A 20,817-nucleotide genomic window follows, 5' to 3' on the forward strand; every position below is an offset into this window, starting at 1 on the left:
AGCCCATAGGTAATTAGAGAGAGAGCATGCTTTTCTAGCTGTTCTTGCAAATAACCCAAAACATCCGTCCTTGTTCTCTTTCACGCTAGTTATCTTACAAACCTCAGGGTTTAATATCCAACATAAATGTTAAAGTAAACTTAAAATGTCACAGCATTAGAAAAAAGTATAAACATCCCCCACAGCTGTAGGACACGTTCCATATGTTTCTTAAGGTGTCAGTATGCTTTGAAAGAAATGTTCAATGAAACATCAAACAGACAAGTTTTGTAACTTACTGAAATACCAGGAAATCATGGCAACTTTATGGTGTAATTTGTCAGGTGTGTAGCAGAAAGTAAAGGAGGTTTTGATTTCTCCTGCAGGCTCGAGTTTTCATAGTTACTTCCATCACTTTTCATGTGTACCACTGAGTGCAGCATCACCATAGACTGGATCATGGAGAGACTCTCCTGTTGTCTAAAACATTAGCTCTATTTGTGCAATTTACAACTTTGGAACTAGAAAAGACACACAGAAGACACAGCTTTCTTGGAGAACGATCATCGATACAGTCCGGATGAAGCTGCAACTGCAAGCTTTTAGACAGGCATTTGTAACTGAACACTTTTGTCATTTGAAGCATACTGAAACCTTTACACCATCTCTGGTAGTTTTAATAAACAACTGCAGCACATTTCTTGACTCATCTTCATTTACTGAAAAACTACACCTCATGTGACCACATGGAGCACTAATTGTTGCAAGTTGAGGGACATTCTTTAGACATTGGATCAATTTAATCTGTTCTTCATTCTGTGAATGCTCATGGTGGTCAGGGATCCCGTGATGAAAAATGCAAACTTGTTCCGAGTAAAATGTACGATTTATTGATCAAACCCAGGGGCAAAGAAAGAGATTAAGATTTGTTGTTTGTACGTATTTACAGTCTGTGTCCTAGTCCAGAACTGGTCACTTGTCCTTCCAACAACTGACAAGTTCAAACTTTTTTTATTCTTAAATGAGAGCAGTCTGTATGTGTCCCGTGTGGGTGTGATCTTGAGCTCCACCTCATCTTTTGAAGGCAGCCCCTCTGTCTCCTGTCTTATCACCTCCTGCTCCATCTATTCAACCACAGTCACAACATGCTTCTCCTTCTCAGACACCACGGGAACAGTTCCTGGTTTGCTGTGCTTGCGGACGTTCCTCTCCCTGGAAAACAAAAGAGGAAGAGCCATGAGTGACTCAATCTGGCTGGTGAGAATATTCAGAAAAGGACGGAGAGAAGAGGGGAGGGAGGGAGAGATCGGCAAACAGAGAGGAGGAAGAGACTGAATATGAGACTGTTGACCTAACACCTACGTCACCGTCTACACTAATGTACCCAGAAAATAATGCATAAAGCATGGATAGTAAATCATTCACAGTCCAAACGCACATCTGACGTGTCACAATACCGCCGGTAATTAGAAAAAGGGAAAAAAAAGCATCAGACTGAGCTATGAATCACTGGACGGCAGGGCAAACTGGGACAATCAATCCACCATACAGGCTGTAAATGAGTATGTAAGGCCTACTGAGACCATGTCATAGAAGGCAGTGCCATCTGTGAGATTTTCCATTAGGCTGCCGTGACTGCATAGGTCAGACCTACTCTGGCAGCATCCCAAGTCGCCACCACCTCTACATGGACAGAGAGGGGACGTCATGCCATTCCTATAGATGAATTAACTAGCTCATGTCCTATTCCAAAAAGGAAAAGCAATGAATACATACTTCCTGCGGCGAGCCTCCTTCATAATCCTCAACTCCTTGCTCTGGTGGTAGATGTTCTTCGGTAGATGTCGGTGACGAGAGATGCGTCTGATCTGCGGGTGGTGCTGGAACTTCTCCTTCAGTTTCTGACTGTAGTTTCTGGCCACCCTCTCTCTCGGAGCCAGCTGCATGACACAAGAGAGGACAAAAGATACAAGATAAAAGTTCAATAAAAATAAAAAAAAAAAGAAAGGAGGAGTTAAAAATGAGAGTGGATTGAGAGACAAACTCGAAAGAAGAGGAGAAATTAAGATGATCTGTATACTGGGTTAAAGCACAGAAAGCATAAATGAGACAAGGAGTGGGCTAGAACTGTTTTGGACAACACCCTGTCCTCTGCACAAACTGAGACCTCTACAAATAAACTGCAGTGATAAGAAATGTTCTCAGTGACAATTTTCTAGACAGTCCTCTAAACTAAACAACAAAATTGCTTGTTTATCACCGCCTTCAGAAATGGCCCATATGAACATTTTCTGATCTGCACACGGGTGAGTTTTCTGTCAGTGCCTTCCAAAAGACTTCTATCACCTACAAAAAATACTTTTATAAATAAAGTGCCCGTGATGTGTAGTCAGAGTTTTGAGGAGGTGCACATCGCTTGAAGAAAGGTACCACACCAGACTATAAAACAGTCCAGCACCTAACCAATAATGCACTTTGTAATATTACACTTAAGCTTTTGTATGGATTAAAACAAGAAACACTGTGACTGTGAGGTTACAGATGGGCAGACACTTTATTTTTATAGATGTTACATGTTGTGTTAACTCACACTACTAGGACTTTCTGGTTTTAGATCACAGCAGTCTCAGTCGAGTCTGTACTTTTAGCCACAACATGTAAAATACTTCACCAATAATATTAAAACAAGCTCACGACAGGTTTTTGACAGCAGTCATGTGGGAAGTTATGGAACTCCTCAAACTGCTTAACTTCCCCTCAAACCGCACGTTGAACGAAAATCAATCTGGCAGAAATTGTGAAATCGATCTAGACCAATTCTTGGTTAAAAAGCACCGGTGGAGCAGATTTTGTTACTTTTTAAACAGAGCTAGACTCCATTTCCACTCTTGACCTGACTGACTGCTGAAAACAGCTTCACATTCAACAGACAGGCATGAGCGTGGTATCAATCTTCTCATCTGACTCTTGGCAAGAAAACAAATAAGCATATTTGCCAAAATGTTCTCGTCCTTTTCATAGGTAAACTTTGTTTTTATGGCACTTCAACCAATGACCGATGCAGTTGTTTTTCTAGCAAGAACTGTGTCTTTCTAAGGGTTCTGCAGGAGATCAGAACAGGGAAAGGGAGAGGATGACCCTTGCTGAGTCTACATTTCAGTAACTCCAGCCAGAGATGAGTCACTGTTCTTGTCACAGGCATTTAACTTGTAAAGTTTTATTTATACCTGTAGTGTGAATTATGTCATTTACAGCACTGAGGGTTCCCATGGTGAAGGATGTGTCATCTGAGGCGTTTTCAGTAACAATGAGAATTTCCAGTTGAATTCTGAGAGGCTGTCGTTTGTTGCTGACCAAAAGATTCACCAAATTACTTATTTTAATAACTAACTAAACTAAACAAGCACATATGGGTTTAGAAAGATGTAGTTTGCATTCAGCTCAGGTGGTGTTTTGTTAGTTAGTGACAGTTACCATATGCTGTCTTACATCATAAAACACTGGCCCGTACAGTAAGCAGTAACTTCATCTTGACAACGTGCTCACTCAAAACGGAATCAATGTCTGTTAAAAAGTGAAGACACCAGCTCAACAACATCCCTCCCTCTACGTCTCCCTCATAAAAACCAGCAGCTCCTCGGACTCGTCTTGGCTGAGGCTGCCCTCCTCGAAGGCTTTTATTCTAATTAAAAGCAATGATTTGTCTCCGATTCAATTTGTTGGAGAAGAGCTGTTAGACGCTGATCCTGTTGGACTAAACTAATTCCCCTGGATACACACATGGTTAAACACTGCTAAACGCTGTTTGTATAATCTCCACAAGATGGATATGAGATAGCAGAGGATGATATTTCACTTTGATTTTGTTTGTATAGCGGGGCTCATGTGATCTCTACTTATTTAACAAAGACAATCACCGAAGTATGGGACTCAGTGGGGCATCGGTTCCCGGGGTATTAACACAACGCACCATGGTGACAAAAAGCTTCTGAAGAACGAGTGCAACATAAAGACAACTATTAGAAATCAGCAGAGAGTATGAGAAAAATCACTGGAATTTTATTGCTGAGACTGAACAGCGGAAACTATTTTGTCATCTTTTCTATCCAAAATCTCACCAGACTACGGCAAAGAGCCAGTAGTAACAGTAACCAAGAAAAAAGGAAAGAAAACCTAAGCTGCACGCTGTTCAGGGCAGAGATGCCAAAAATTCCTCCTACCTGTTAAAATACTATAAACTATGCCCACAATGCTCTATTGGCAGTTCAGGTCCTGATGAAAAAATAAATATCTTGAATAAAAAAGGAAAACAGGCATGACCAGGTGGATTTAAGTGCTGGTAAAGCTGACTGCAGGCAGAGCTGTGAGGTCAAATGCAGCCACAAACAAAGCAGCATAGATTGGATGGCGGTGTCACTGTCACTTATATCGTGCTTCAAATGCTTGCTCTGTACAATTAAAATTATGCCATTGATCTTTTGCCCATGGCAGAGAAATGAAGTTCTATCAGTTATGATAACACTGAATGCACTAAAGTAATTGCTGAGATCTGGGAACCAAGCGACAAATCTGACAGGTCAAACATGAGCCAGCAGTTCTGTCAATTTCTCTGAACCACTTTTTGTGAAGGTAAAACCAATAGTAAGCACACTCACACAAGGAAGCAGAATGAGGATTTAAAAAAAAAAAAAAAAAAAAGCTGATATCTCTGGCTCTGGTATGTGTGAAATCAGATTTTGCAGCAGAAGAACTCAGCTGTCTCAGTCAATACAGCACACACGGAGGACTTTATTGCTTCAGTTGACTACATTTACCATGAACACTGAGTGTGTTTACATGCACATGAGTATCCTGATAATGATCAGGTTCTTGGAGTATCTGGGTTATGTTTTGTGCATATTGACACCATATCCTGATTTCAGAAACCTGGATAAGGCTTCATCTCGTAAACAGGATATGTTCGCTGGAGAAACCAGTATGCTGTGGCATGTAAACACCTGATTCTACTACAGAGTAGAGCGGTTGAGATGGTGAGATGAGCAGAAACCAGATTACTCATTTTCCATAAAACATCATATCCCAAATAAGTTCAAAAAAAGGATAAGACTAAAAACTAGGATAATTGTGAGCATGTAAATGCACTTTCTGACTGGACATCTACATGAAAAGTACAGAATTTTCTTTTTAAAATTGCCTTGATTGCCTGTGTTTTTGCTCGTTCCACACAGGAGGCCTCTTAGCCTCGTTCCAATTGCCCTGGTCAAATGCATCTGAGGAACACACACCTCTATTTTAAATCAATAGAGCCGTCTCCACCGGCTGTGTAACTGCTCAAGTTTCACTCCCACACAAGTATCTTCTTCAGCTTCTGGTGTTTTTTTCTTGTGTTTTACGTGTGTAACTTCATTGACTGTGTATTGGGTTCTGACACGGGTGACCACACAGCAGTACTGTGGCTGAACACCTCCAGTGTGTAAACTAGAGGGCACTGAAGCCGCTGTTGTTGCTGCACTGCTTTCACTACATAACCCTGTCTAGACTTCTTTTAACCAATGACCCCCATGTTACCAATGTCATGTAACATTGTGATTTAATAGCCTTCTATATTTGAGGTAGTTTGTCCCCTCAGAGCTGCCATAAAGCAGGAGTTTCCTTCCATTTTTGACATGTGGGAGGGAAAATAAAAAGATGCAGGTGCCCACACAGAGCCCACACCTACACCCTCTGACGATAAAATTTACATCACAGACCCCAGTGACCCCTTATGCATTCATGGACATGGAAAGCATAATACCCCTTTACTCCCCTTCACTGCAGAGTTCTCTCCGCTGAGCGAGACAGAGGTTGCCATCAGAGCAATAGTGGGATGCAGCAGTGACTACGGTGGTGAGCTGGTGAGCGAGTTGGCTCTTTTGTTACGGGAAAGCCCTGATGTCATTGCTCATTGGCGACATTTCAGCGTGGATATCGTCATATGCAAATTTGATAGACGCCGCCCAACCCTTCTGTCTAGAAACAGTTCAAAGGGTGCATCTCTTCATTTGATCAATGGAGCAGACAAGTCAAACAGTAACACAGCTCATCAGTGTCAGTCAATCCAAACTTTTCCAAATGATTCAGTTGGCTTTCCCACCTTAATCAAAGGCTAGTGATGAGTCAAGGCTCCTAGAGCAGGGGAGATTCATTTTATCAAACTGAAATCAAAGAGGAGCCAATTGATCCAACATGTTTTAGGACTTGGACTAAAATGAGGAGGGTCTAATTTACAGTAGAGCCACAGGCCGCTGCTGCAAAGTTATGAGAGCGGAAACGGTGATGTGCAGCGGCTGATAGAGAAGTCCCGATCAGTCCAGTGTGATGCCTTCAGACATAGACAAAGCCTCGATTCAGCATTTCAGCATTTCTTGATAATTAAAGACCCTTTCAGTACAACTTGATTGTTAATGCTTCATTATGTTCAGAGTGGCCCGCTTTAAGTGATTGGCCGATTTAAACTGCTGATAGGAGCAGCCCTTGTCTGATCTCTTTAAGTGCAAAGCTTGCGAATAAATCTTCTCCTACACAGTGACAGTAAAACAAGTGCCAAAAGCGGGCCAATTTTCCACTCCGAAGCTGCATTAAGAGAATAAGCAAGAGTGAATCCGATTAGGGATGAAAGATGGCTGTTGGAGATGGCACATGAGATGCCACTGATTTTTATTATTCAGCCATAACTGGGATTCCGGGCATTGGAATACTTCCCAGCATTTTATAGGAGGTTTATGTGACAGTTGAGCATAACACAACATTAAGACCATCGTTTCTGCTAACACAGCCAATATTATCTGAATACAATACATGTGACGCTCACTAAACAAGATATTAAACGTCAGTGGTGATTTGTCTGGAGAAAGCAACAGTCTTTTAAGCTGAATCTTTTGTTGGCGGTTTGTCAAAAAACTGCACAAGCTTTTGAGTTTTTTGGACTTCCACCTGCCACAGGAGTCGCTGTGCCAATTGGTACATTGTACTTATTGAGAGTGATTCTACCCTAAGTCAGCATCCATCAGGGCATTTGGCAACAGTAGCTCCTGGCATAGTCACCCGCTCTTACCCTGCTGAGGTGGGCTCAGGGCCATGGCAGTGTCCAAGAATGCAGCTAACTCATAAAACAGTATCAGGAGGGAGATACAGTATTCAGTACAGCTGATCTGACAGCTTAGGAAAATACAGCTGTTGATTTGTACACAGGCCACAACTTACTGCCTACTAAAAAGCAGCCAATAAGAAAGAAGCTGCCTTAAATATGAATTTGATCGTAAATTAAAAGGCAGGACTCACCACTCCTAGTTTCTCAGCTGCGTTGGCTTTCCACAGTCGGATGTTCATTTCGTCAGAGCCGCTCAGGATGTATTTGTTGTCTGCTGACCACTTTATGCAGATGACGTGCTGCATGCGTTTGGTGTGGTACACTTCCCTAGGTTTCAAGAAAGAAGATTTCAATAATTGAGGCAACATGATGCCTCCATTAGCTGTTAAAAACTCTTAAACACACAGGATTTCCAACACCCATACCGATCAGGGATATTACGCAGCTGTAACTCATCAGTTTTGGATTGCAATCAGCAGTCTCTGTTGTTAAAGTGTCATGTTTTGTTAACTTGGCACTAAAACAACATCACATTACTTCCTCCTTTACTTCTGATAGAAAGGAATCAGAATAGAGCCTTTTCCCGTTTATGAGCCAATCACCTACAGAGAAGCTCCCTCCCATTTCCTGGATTGGTTGTCACACTTTGAACTGTAATACAGACTGTATATAGTTATACCTGACATTATTTGTATGATGAGTGTGTAAATCACAAGTTTCACAATGATACAGTATTACATCAGTTATTTAGACGATGATGCAATATTTGCTGATATCAAAGTCTGCTATGTCAATTCAGGGTCTTCCAACTGATATCACACAACATGATGTGTCCATTAACACATTTATGTCAACTCACATAAAGCAACTAATTTATGATTGGACAATTTCATGAGTGCACTCTTCCAGACATCTGTGATACAGACATGTCATGAAAACCAACGATATAGATCGATATGTTCATTTTGCATCGATCACATTTGATCGCTGAACACTGAATGGATGTATTGATCCAGATCGATCACATCATACACCCTTAGTGTACAATATGACTGAAATATCTCTTATGTACATGCTCAACATTTTAAAAAGCACAGGCGGAACTAAAAAACATTAACAACAGCTTTGTTCTGTTCAGTGTACTAATAAGCCATTTCACTCAAGCAGCATGCAAAGTAGCAGGGCTGCGTCAATCTATTTTCCAACTTATTTAAAAATTAAAAAAAAAAAGATATCACCCATTTCCATATGATGAAAGCTGCGCTTGACTTAAAACTCTCAGTCCTTCAGAATTACCGTTTCCCCATTACAAGACACCTACTGAACATATGGTTAGGAAATAGCACACGAGCTAGCTCATACTTGTCCCTTTTGTGATCTGATAAACAGTACATTTATAAAATTCAGTCGTGGGAGCTGCATTAGAGCGGTTTCCATGGGAATGCAGTGTTTGTGGCTTTTGTAAAACGGAAGTGGGTTTGAAAAACCATAGACGCAGCAGGGCCTTAGAACTGACAAATCTAAATGAAATGTTATTGAGTACGCCAGTGCTTTTACTGCAATAAAATAACAAAATGTCTGCTGGTCAAAACACCCATTAATCTGGTTGCAAGAGGGCGTTGTGAAGTGCAGGTTAGCATGTGTTTGTTTTGGGGTTTTTCCCGGGCGGGCAGTGCCATCATAACATTGGTTAGGCGTATCTTAATGACAGCTTTCACTAAAACAACTGTTCAGTTACTTAAGAAAACTGACAGACTGGAGAAGGCTTGCAAAAAATTTGGTGGAACACCAAGAGTTCATTTTAGAGGGTTATTTCCTTAAGGTCTGTTTGCGTTGGATTTTTTGTCGGTCTTTAATCTTTTTTTAATCAAAACAAACATAATATAGCTGCTTCATGCTACAAGGCACTGCAGAGGTGTAATTAAGTAAGTTTTAATGATAGCATTAAACTTACATGAGCCACTACATCGGCCTTGGTATTGTCCATACTGGCATGATTAATTGGGTGTAATGTTGAAGTTCTTACTGACACCTGATATGACAAGTCAAAAAGGTTTATAATGGCTCACTACTAAATACCACATTCATATTAAGACAAGTTCTAAAGTGTTTTCAAATGCTCCTACAACAGACAGCACAAACCTGCCCATGCCTTGATGCTGTCTGGCTACATGCCCCTAGTTACTATAACACAACTGTGGCTATTTGTTCTGAACAAACAACACAGCACGTACCATTACGTCACATAGAAACCAAACAATGACTATGGTTTTTGTGGCTGAGAAGGTCAGTAAAAAACATAAGCATCTCCTTATTAGCTTTGTCAACTAGGAACTATTATCAGCTATGCTAGTCAATAGGCCTTTTGCACAGCAAATATTTTGACTTGCAATAGTAGGAAAAACACAGCTGTTACTATTTCTTTCACTTAAATATCAATAAACCATTCAGAGGGTAAGATGTGATCTAATCAACATGGGCTGATCATGAATATGTATAAAGTAAATATAATTAATTTTATGGACCACAGACACAAAATTACCACTAATAACATCTGCTATATTAAAATGAAAAACGGTGTCACTAACCTGCTGTGGCCACCATCTTTAGGGAAGATGCGGATGGTTTTGTCAAAACTGGCAGATACAAACTCCTTCCCAGTAGGAGAATAGTCAACATCCAGCACTGCAGAGACGTGGTCCATGTGCACCATGACTGGCCGGTCCAAATACCTCATGTCATACGTGTAGAGACTGAAGAGAGAGAGGGAGAAAAAATCAGCCCCATTAGCAAACTATTTTTTTAGTGGAAAGCACAAAAATAATAACAGGACCAATACATTTATCATCCATTTGCTTTGAAGGTCAACCAACAGTGCAGAGTTGGATATTTTACATGCAAAAGTTCTTCTGTTTGAGCACAGGAGACCTTAGTCTCACTGTAACAGTCTTCAGCATCCTCAACTCACTTGTAGTCCTCATTTGAACATGTGAAGTAATAGGCTTCCATGGGGTTCCAGCATACTGTGTTGCTCCTCATTGTCATAATAACCTATAGAGGAAAATAGATGTACATCATATCATGTCATGTTGTGAAGAAATGGGGACAGCGAAAGATAAATTCCAGCAGCAACTGAATGGCAGAGCCAACCTTTTTAAGTGGTGCAGATTCTCTCATGTCATACAGTACTATACTTCTGTCAGAGGCACAGCTGGCAAGAAGTTCAGTCTGTGGAAAGATGTAAACTGTTAAACATACCAACAGAGTGGCAGATTTCTGACTATCACCACTTTTGGGCAAGTTTCAACAACAACAAATTGTTAAGGGTAAAGTGCTTTTCACTGGTGCTGTCTGATACATGGTGTCTTACCTCCACGGGGTTGAAGCGGACAGAGCTAAAGCTGTCTACACCCCAGGTGAAAGAGCGGATTGGGCTACTCCTCTGCTCATCCCAGATGTCCACCTGCTGGCCACATGTTGCAAACACAGCCTCCTTCTGATGATGGTCTAGTCCTGTGTAGACTGTCTGCAAGAGACAAGAAGCATTTGTACTAGAATCAAAATGTGATATAGCACTGACCATTGAGGGGTCAGAGGTCATGGTCAACTAAAGAGAAGGATTTTTCCATAACCACGATGTAACCACTGCTGTCTTTGATAACATTTTAGCAGATGCTCACTGATCATACCTTTCCCAGGATAGTGTTGAGTGGCTCCTCTTCCTCTCCGTAACCTGGCGCCTCCATTTTCCATTGTTTGATTGATTTGTCATCACCAACCTGTTAATCAGTGCGATGAGATATAAAACAGAAGGTATATTAGAGGATGGTGAATAAAAAAATGAGAGAATACACCTGTTAGATGTTGAAGGGCAGCACTCACCGTAAAGAAGGATGTCCCACAATAACGGACAACCATTCCACGGACAAAACCTTCATGTGCTTGGAGCGTGCGGACACATTCGTGTTTGGTCAGATTCCAAAGTTTCACCTAAGGATAAAAAAAAAATCCATCCTGTCAATACCAAGTGTGGATGCATAACACATGTCACCATTGTAGCAAATTATGTCACTAGCTAAGGTAACACATATATATACTGTGGCACATGGTTACCTCTCCATCGCAGGAGCCAGACAGCAGGGTGGAAAGACTCGTGGTGTGTTTGGCCATGCAGTTCACCCCATCTCGGTGTCCATCCAGAGAGGCCAGGAAAGGCTTGGCAAACACCCTTTCAAGCTTTGTAGCATTCAGAGCCCGGGTGTACTCTCTGCTCACCTCAAACGGGTGAAGAGCTGGGTCATAGTTTCTAGGGACTAACAACAGAAAGTTAGTGAACACTCCTTAATGAGTTGTAAGGGCAATTCCCCTACATAAATGCTGATATTGTCAAGTTAATTAGGGATTGACTGATCATCGGCTGTGATATCCAGTGTATTCACAATGAATGGAATCATTTTTTAAATGCATTGCCACAAAAAAAAAAGAAAAAAAGAAAAGGGTGCAGCCATTTCTCTGTCTGTAGTCCACTCTGTAATCTCACTCAGTGTCCATTCCACAGAACTATCAGATTGTTAATTATGGTACTTTATATACTACTGAGGTAGATTAATCCATATTAAGACATCATACTTCACAATAATTTATTTACATTTTGTATTAACAATCAGAATCTATAACAATCATTCTGAATCAAAAGCAAAGTTAAGTTACTAAAGTAGTCAAATAAATATAGCCTGTAGAAAGTAGCAGAAAATAGTCACATTTAATTTTGACACTGAGATGTTTATTTTCACTGCTAATGTGTAGGACCTACAGGCTAATTCACAATTTTCTTTCACTCTTTCTTTTAAGCACTAATATTGAAGCTGTGTGAGAAATGCATCCTGTTCGCTAAGTACCTTCTATCCAAGCTCACAGACAATGACAGCTTCTCCAAACATAATTTTGTCTTGTGTTTTTTTCTGTCGCAATGTACCGCTAAAGGTCTGTAAAACGTAACAGTGGTCTTCTTTGACGCTAGTAAACTGTATGTGGTTTATGTTTGCTGTGAAAACATGGCTAGCACTCCAACTAGCAAACTGTGTTTAGCCTCTCCGAGTTTAAAGTTTTTAACTCACCCCGCTGAATATCATATTTGGTCTCCCGAACATAATCATCCGGGTTCCTCGAGAGAACTTTAACTTTCATTTGGTAGCAAAATGAAAAGAACAAACACTTTGAAAATGCAGTTTTGTTTAGGTTTAAGAAGGAAAAATATTAGCAAGTACTGGCCATGTGTTAATGAAGAAGAGACTCTATGAGACCGCGTTGCATTGTGGGATTGTCCAGTCCTCCTGGTTGCGTCACTGACAACTTTAAAGAAGCAGTCGTCGAGTTGCAAAATTTAACAAGGGAAAGACAGGAAATACAACGATTGGTCTTCAAATACGTACTTTCATTTGTTGCTGCCGGAGTGTAAATTACCAAGATAAAAAAAAAAAAAAACTAGATAAAGTGAATGAAAATTAAAAAAATATATATCTAGAGTCAATTTTAAAAGCGTAAAAAAAGAAAAGAATAAGTTTCAAATGTAAAAACAATCACCACAAGCTATCTAACCTTCAGATGTCTCACGACCCTTAAGTCAAATTCACCTTTGCAACCTTCACTAATTTTTCAGTTGGTTCTATAAATATTGAGCTCATATTCTGTATCATTTGTCAAAAATGATTATTAATGATTATTTTGTGACAACGGTGATTTATAAGATACAAAAGATTACCTTCTCTCTAAAGTTCACACAACACTGGGGGCAACTTGGTTCTCTTGTTATGTCATTATTATTAATTTATATTAATTTATTTATATATTCGTTTATAGTTTGATATTATTTTTTATATGTTTTATTTTTATATATAACTGCATTGGTAGATGTAATAGTAATACAATTTTAAATAAATTACAAAAATAAAATAATAGATGGATTTATTTTGAAGGATAAGACCGGAAGCCCGCTTCTTAATTATAACAACTTGACTTTTACTTAATACTAGCAGCAAGGTCGAGCAGCGGTAGTGTTGCTTGACATTTTGGGTAACGTTACCTCAGCTATGGAGTACCACCGCATGTCAGAAACGTGGTTTCGTTCTGTCAGAAAATGAGGACATTTCCAGGAGTTCGTGTCGTCTGTATGTTAAATGTACACTCTGCTGCAGTGTCAACCAGTTGTCGAATGAGTGGTAGAAGTAAACATTTAGCATTACCTTACTTCGCCTTGTAAACACAGCCAGTTAGCTGACAGGAGCTAGCTAGTTTTATTACCAGTAAAAATGAGCTCTGCTCCAAATCATGGTAGTGTCGGTGGTTCAGAGACAGACCTGTCCAGCAAACCCGTCTCTGCTGTCTCGATAGCCGGACAGGTCCAGCAGGTCTTCAGCCATGTGAAGATAGAAAACCTGGTGGCGGGACTGAGTGGAGGTGTGGTGTCAACACTAGTGCTTCACCCCCTGGATCTGGTCAAAATCAGGTTTGCAGGTACTGAAACTATTGATGATCGTCTATTCTAACAGTGTCATTCAAGTCATCTGCAGTGTTATAGTTTCTTTTTCGTTTGTAGTACAATGAAGTATGACTCTAATGCTACTGTTTCTGTTCCTTGATTGGAAACGTGCAGAACTCTGCTTAGAAATCTGATATAATCTGATCTGACAAAGCACTTTGATGTAATTTCCATGCAGTAAGTGATGGATTGGACCTAAGACCTAAGTACAATGGCATCTTCCACTGTATGAGGAGTGTTTGGATGCAGGAGGGCCTGAGAGGACTTTACCAAGGAGTGACACCCAACGTTTGGGGTGCTGGAGCATCTTGGGGTCTCTACTTCCTGTTGTACGTGAGCTATAAACTTATTGCATCGTGTCTGCATCATAATATGTTTCATGATTTTTTTAATGATTTGTAACAAGTCTTATTTCCCACACTACCTTCCTTCACAGCTACAATGCAATCAAAGGCTACACGAAGGAGGGCCGTCAAGCTGAACTGAGTGCAGCGGAGCACCTGGTCTCTGCAGCTCAAGCAGGTTAGTCTTAAATGTGACTGACCTACTGACACACTCACATTATCAGCACACAGTGGACAGCAGCAGCCAGATTATACAGCTCCCAACTGGCCTTAGCAAACACGAGACAAAGTATCACATAGTTTCCCTCAAGGTCACATGGATCTGCTTCCTGCTCACCAAATGAAGTTAGAGGCTAAAAAGTTTCAGTCAAGTTTTTATTAGGAACACCTGACTAGTGCTGGATAGGAAGAACCCTTTTCTCCAAAAATAGCAGAACTATTTAATGCATTATTCAGCAGCAAGCAGGAAATGTTCTAAAGGTACTCTGTTGGGTGGAGATCTCGCTATTTTGCATGCATTCAGAGTAAACAGAAGTCATTGTCATTGCCCAACAGTTAAGGTGTTTCATTCAGTTACTGAATTCAAATAGAGCTGCAAGGATTAGTCAATTAGTTGAATAGTTGTAAACTATTAAATTAATCGCCAACTATTTGATAATCTATCAATCATTCTGAGCATTTTTTTTTAAAGAAACAATGTCCAAATTATCTGATTTCAGCTTGTGTGAATATATTCCAGTTTCTTTAATCCTCTGTGACAGTAAACTGAATATCTTTGTACTGAGGACAAAACAAGACACTGGAGGACATCATCTTGTGGTTTAAGAACATTTACATTTTTCACCATTTTCTGACATGTTATGGTCCAAACAACTAATCTACCTGAGCTCTGATGTGAGTCAAAACTTAAAACTAAACTAAAAAATAAAAAAGATCAAATGAAATAAAAAAAAAAAACAACAGCTTCATTTTAGTTGCCTTGATGTGAGTCAGGAAATGACACTACACGTTATCACCACATTGGTTACATGGATTGATGATGCTAATGTACATATGTGACCGTAGTCTCACCATGTTGCAGATGCAATAATGTTAAAAGCCCCGTTAAAAATACACAGTTTGAAGGTCCAGGCTGTGTATGTTGACGGTTATGTGTATCTAACAGTAGACATCCAATATACTTCAACCAACCTCTATGCAAATGTCGTCAGCCTCATTCTAACTGTGTGTGCTTGTCCTCACCTAGGCATCTTAACACTCACCATAACAAACCCAATCTGGGTGACAAAGACCCGGCTGGTGCTGCAGTATAATGCTGACCGAACCAGTAAACAGTACAGGGGGATGATAGACGCTCTGGTGAAGATCTACCGCCATGAGGGAGTGCCAGGACTATACAAGGTTAGACACCAGTGTATCTTTGTACTTTCATGTTATATAGCAGTGTACGAGCAGTGTTGGGAAGGTAGTGAACTACATAAGTAAAAAAGTAGTTTGCAGTAGCTTGCTGGTAGTTCAGCTGCATTCATACTTGTATAGTGATTTAAGAAGTTAAGTAACTTTTCTTTGCCATTTTTTGTGTAGGCAACTATGGAAACTACAAAAAAATTTAGGACCATAAAAAGAAAGGAAAGATTTTTTTTATTATGTTACCATTGCTTCTCTGTTGTAACTGAATGACCTTTGACCAGCCCTGTCCCCTTTTTCTTTCATCCTTACCGCTGCTCAGGCAGCCACCACCACCCACTTGAAACTTTGTGAATCTGAATTTGTCAAACTAAACTTCAATATATTGGGTGTGTTCTTTTTGCAGTAAACTCAGTTGAGTTCCATGTTTTACTGGCATGTGACTTTTTTTTTTTTTTTTTTTTACAGAGTAGCTTGAAATGTTTTTCGAAGTAGCTTTAGTTATCAAAACTAGATTTCTCCAAAGTGTATATTTGCTGTTGTTCAAGTACTTCCAGTGTGAAGTAATTGATGACCTGCAAAGTTAATCTGTCAAAGTATCTTCCACAACACTGGAGAGGTGCTGTTTTGTAGAAGAGTCACTACAACAAAGGGTGTAGGAATGAGTTTAACACTGGGGGGCACACATATTGGAAACCTGACAGATCTGTAAATGGTTTGAGCAGAACTATGTCATAAATTAACTGCACTGCAAAACATTCACAAAATGCTATGTGATCTTTTACTTTCTTTCTTCCTTTTTCAAATGTTTCTTGGAAAAATAGTGTTGTGCACACCTATATTAATGCTTGTACAATATATATATGTTTTATGATCTTAAGACGTGGGCAAACCGCCCAGAGAAACCACTTCTCCCTCTTCTTCTTGAGCAAAATGGCTTGAGTCTTTAAAGCATAATGATGATGTCATTCCAGGGCTGTACTTTTACTTCATCAGGTGGCACCACTGATACTAACAAGCTAAATATTTCAGTAGGACAAAGACAAATTTAGTAGCACACACAGGTGCACGGTTTAACATGTTTTATTGGTCAAAATCCATTTGATATTGGTCAAAAATGCATTTACTTACTTACATTTATTTACTCATACACTGTCAACTCTGTTTACTGCTTAATCTAGCCCTTACAGTAAAAGATTTCACTAATTTATTTTACTTTATTTTGTCTTTACAGACGCACATCTAAGGTACAGCTCCTGAGCATAAAGATGGCCCATTTAAAAAAAAAAACACTAAATGGGAAAATATCCACTTATTGGTCACTGTTAAGTAGCATTTCACCATATAAATGTGCAGAAATAATTATTGAAAATTTGTCAACTTGACATCAGTCCTCACCTGTCCTCCTTTCTGGATCTATTATGATCAATAGTATGATTTTTAAACCTGACCTCACACTCTGAAGCTCCACCTGGCTCTCTGAATGTATTACACTTCTTCTCATGATAAAATTGTTTATGGTTAAAAAGTAATAACGGGCTAATACATATTTCAGTAATTAATTTAAGACGTCATCTGAGCTTCCTCAGTCTCTCCACCTATCATTCTCCTGATAAAACATTATTGCACATAATATTTAATATAATGTCACACATGTTGATAAATGGTCGAGTATGATCAGGTGTTGTCCTTGTGTTGTGTAACCGTTACTCACACTGACGTTACTCTTTTTTAAAAAATACAAAGTAAGTCCTGCTGCTGTTTCAGCCTTTTCTTTGGTGGTGACATTGTGCTGAAATGAGATTGAGGTTCCTATGGCTACAACAAAAGTCATCCTTTAACCTTCCAAGGTTAAGATGAGGTTTTGTGTTTGTTCTTGAAGCACCACTAGAGGGCACCATCAGCCCATGTTAGTTGTCTTAGAGTACTTAAAGCCCATTACTATTGATAACAACCAGAAGTTTAAGATGCATTTTAGCATCTAATCTTGCTAATTTTATTTAAAATCCATTATACTGACAGGATAATTGCTGCCAAATAACTGATAAAATTAGAATTTAAAATAAAGTCTTTACATGCATGGTGCAGTGTAGTGGGTGTTGCCATTTACAGCACCAGTCAAAAGTTTGGAAACACTTCACATTTAATGTTTTTTCTTTTTTTCTTTTTTATGAGAAATGGTTCAGATTGGACCAACAGTGTATAATCTGCTAAAGCTAAATTTGTCTACTTGTACTTCTAGAACCTAAATTATCAAAGAGCAAAAACAACTTTTGGACACACTTGTAGGCCAACACATGTGCAGGAGAAGACCATGAGTCGACAATAAACAGCAAAAAACGCTCTTACTCACTGTCTTCTGCACTTGCAATCAATGATTTAACAAAACAATTTTATGAAATCTTTAATTTGAAGTGCAGAAGGCAGTGTGTGAGAATCTTTTATATTTAATTTAAGATTCTTAAAATGCAAAAACATATTTTTCCTTGTTCTTACATTTTTGTTTATTACATAATTCCATATAATTGCATGTGTCATAGTTTTGATGTCTCCACTATTAATCTGCAGTGTAGAAAAATAATAAAAATATTATTATTGGCTGCATAAATGTGTTATGAAAGATTGATTCACAAAGCATATGCTGTTCTTGTCTAAGGGTTACATTCCTGGTCTGTTTGGCACATCTCATGGAGCCCTGCAGTTCATGGCCTACGAAGAGCTCAAGAGAGACTACAACAAGTACAAGAAAGTGCCTTCAGATGCGAAGCTGGTGAGTCATTAACCCCATGAGCCACAAGCTGTGTGGAAACATGCTCAGAGTTGGATCAGACCCGGGCATGCAGCTTTTAACGTTTCACTTTAATAAGACTGAGCCCACAGTCGATAACAAGCAGTTGAAGAAGTGACTCATCGTTTTTCCTGCTCTGCTCCACTCACTTCTCCCTCCATCTGTTTATCTGTGTAAACCAGAATCCGTTGGAATATATCACAATGGCAGCATTATCCAAAATATTTGCTGTGGCCACAACATACCCATATCAGGTGGTGCGAGCTCGGCTGCAGGACCAGCACAATAGATACAATGGAGTTATTGATGTCATCAGACGGACATGGAGGTATGATACTGATCCGCTCACAAAAGGAGCCGAACATGCCATCCTAGTCTCAGTTTCTAAATTTGGCCGCGATAACAAATAATGTCCATTTTGAGTCATGGTCATTTCCCTCCCCCCTCCTTTCTCTGCAGGAACGAAGGCGCCGTTGGTTTCTACAAAGGCATCATCCCAAACATAATCCGCGTCACCCCCGCCTGCTGCATCACCTTTGTGGTTTATGAGAATGTGTCTCGTTTCCTTCTGGGACAAAATATGTGAGGTTTAAAAGCATGGCATGGACAGCTGCAGAGAGTCTGAGCTCACACTGACGCTGCGGTGCCGCTCAGAGATGCAGAGAGAAAAGCATCAAACTGAAGCTCAACTCTTGGCTCAGCGTACATGTGAATGTGCTGATGTGAGAAGCATTCATTTGCACTGCGAATGAGTGAAAAAATTGCCAAACTGTGCAATGAACTGAATTTCTTTCTCTCTTTTTTTTTTAACATAAACTGTTTTAGTGAAATGTGATTGTGTTAAAGATGGCATCTGTCGCTGATTCAGATGCATGACAAACACGGACTTAAAAGTATGTTTCCTGAAGGGCCGCCCTCACCAAGAACTATAACTATATCGTTGTAAAAATCGTTCTAACTCAAGTGGACGTAGGAGTCCGGACCGCAGCTTTATAGTTGTGGTGTGGACTCCGCCATCCACTTGAGGTAGAACGATTTTTACAACGATGTTTTTTTTATAGTTATAGATATAGTTCTTGGTGTGGATGGGCCTTCACACCAAAGGACATGCTGCTGTGATGTTTTTGTTGTGATGCTCAACCCACTATTTCATGTTTCATCATAGTTTTGTTTACATTTTGTTTTCTGGTTGCATAAGGGGGAAACAGACTGAAATATAAAAAGGTGATTATTAACTGCAGATCACCTCGGGTCTCCAGTTGCATGTATGTGTAATTTTATTTGTCTCTTAAATTATTTCTGTATGCAAACAAACTGCAACGATGGGAGATGATTTTTGTTCCAGACATCAATACATTCATCCTTCAATTCATACTTTTGTTCACATTAATTTTTTTGTCCTGATAACAAATTCTGCATTGTTAATGTTTGATAACTTCCATACATACATCTATACAGTTTATTGCAACCCAGTACAACAGATCTGCCTCAAATTCTACATTTTGGAAGATTATAATATTCAGTTTTTGCTGAGACGCTCAGATAAATATTTATTCAACAAAATATTTATCATTGAGATCATAGTTAATGGAGGTGTTGTACCAATCTGTATTAAACTGAAATGTGTACGTAATATTAGAGGTGGACAGAAACACTAAAACCCTCAAACATACAGTTAAACCTCTGAGGTGTCAATTAAAACTGAACATAAAAGTAGATTTTATAGCTGAGCTGCTGTATTGGGTTGTCAAGTCATTTATTTACATAGTTGCAAATCATACAGAGCAGGTCTAAACCATTATCTTTGTATTATTTACAGAGACCCAACAGTTCCCACCATGAGCAAGCACTAAGGCCACAGTAGTGAGGAAAAACTTTGTTTCAAGAGGCGTAAACCTCGAGCAGAATCAGGCTCTGGAGAGGGCGGCCATCCGCCGGTTGACCAGTTGCGTCAGATTGTATAGGTGTACTGAATCAGAGCAGAGGTGGAATAAGTACAGATACTTTTGTAGTAACAGTGCTATTTACACTTATTTACTAAAGAAAAAGTGAAAAAAGTACAGGTTCTGAAATGTACTCAGAGTATAAATGTAAAAAGTGCCCAGATGAAGGACATTTCTACCAGCTGTTTCTGTTTCTGTGCAAAGCTGAACCTCACATCATAATATAATACATATAATAATGAACATTAACTTCGCTCTGATGTACAAATCAGTTTTCAATGTTAGTGACGTAAGTTGAAACATTTTGATCAAAACAAGAGCACTCTTCAGGCCTAATAAAGCTTTTGTTTCTGGTTAGAAATTCCCTCATCTCTTGAGGACTGCCAAACCCTTTTGTTCAGCAGAAGTTTCTTCTCAGAGTTCTCTGAATCAAGGCGTGCCCTTTTGGGTCTAAAATTCAGTCCTGCGGTGCTAAAAGCCTCTCACAGGGAGCCGACGGATTTACTCGACGCCTTTCCTCTTTTCTCTCTGGCCGAGTCTCCCTCTCGTCTGATTGGTCTTGTTAAGTCTGCCGTGTTTTGTGTGTGACGCGCAGTGATGGCTGCCGCAAGGAATCATTGTGTGTTATTGTTCCGACCATTTAGGTTTAAATCGATCCTGATGTTGGGAAGGTGGTGCACAGAGACGTA

At 39.6% G+C, this 20,817-nt stretch overlaps 2 protein-coding genes across 2 annotated transcripts; one reads left to right on the forward strand and one right to left on the reverse strand.

Annotated features, from left to right (window-relative positions):
* Positions 1–676: 676 nt before the first annotated feature.
* Positions 677–12,406, reverse strand: dcaf13 (ddb1 and cul4 associated factor 13). The gene is made up of 11 exons (XM_084726081.1): positions 12,226–12,406; positions 11,222–11,421; positions 10,991–11,098; positions 10,798–10,887; positions 10,479–10,634; positions 10,259–10,336; positions 10,077–10,159; positions 9,697–9,861; positions 7,300–7,435; positions 1,756–1,919; positions 677–1,191 (listed from the first exon to the last, which is right to left on the reverse strand). The coding sequence occupies exons 1-11, from the start codon at positions 12,293–12,295 to the stop codon at positions 1,104–1,106; spliced, it is 1,338 nt and encodes a 445-aa protein (XP_084582207.1). The 5' UTR covers positions 12,296–12,406; the 3' UTR covers positions 677–1,103.
* A 723-nt stretch (positions 12,407–13,129) lies between these two features.
* Positions 13,130–19,505, forward strand: LOC146321059 (solute carrier family 25 member 32-like). The gene is made up of 7 exons (XM_084726082.1): positions 13,130–13,621; positions 13,825–13,975; positions 14,083–14,168; positions 15,237–15,391; positions 18,054–18,167; positions 18,368–18,513; positions 18,645–19,505. The coding sequence occupies exons 1-7, from the start codon at positions 13,417–13,419 to the stop codon at positions 18,769–18,771; spliced, it is 984 nt and encodes a 327-aa protein (XP_084582208.1). The 5' UTR covers positions 13,130–13,416; the 3' UTR covers positions 18,772–19,505.
* Positions 19,506–20,817: the final 1,312 nt, after the last annotated feature.

This window comes from Lutjanus erythropterus, chromosome 9 (assembly GCF_056507025.1).
Source record: "Lutjanus erythropterus isolate fLutEry1 chromosome 9, fLutEry1.hap2, whole genome shotgun sequence".
Lineage (NCBI taxonomy): Eukaryota > Metazoa > Chordata > Actinopteri > Lutjaniformes > Lutjanidae > Lutjanus > Lutjanus erythropterus.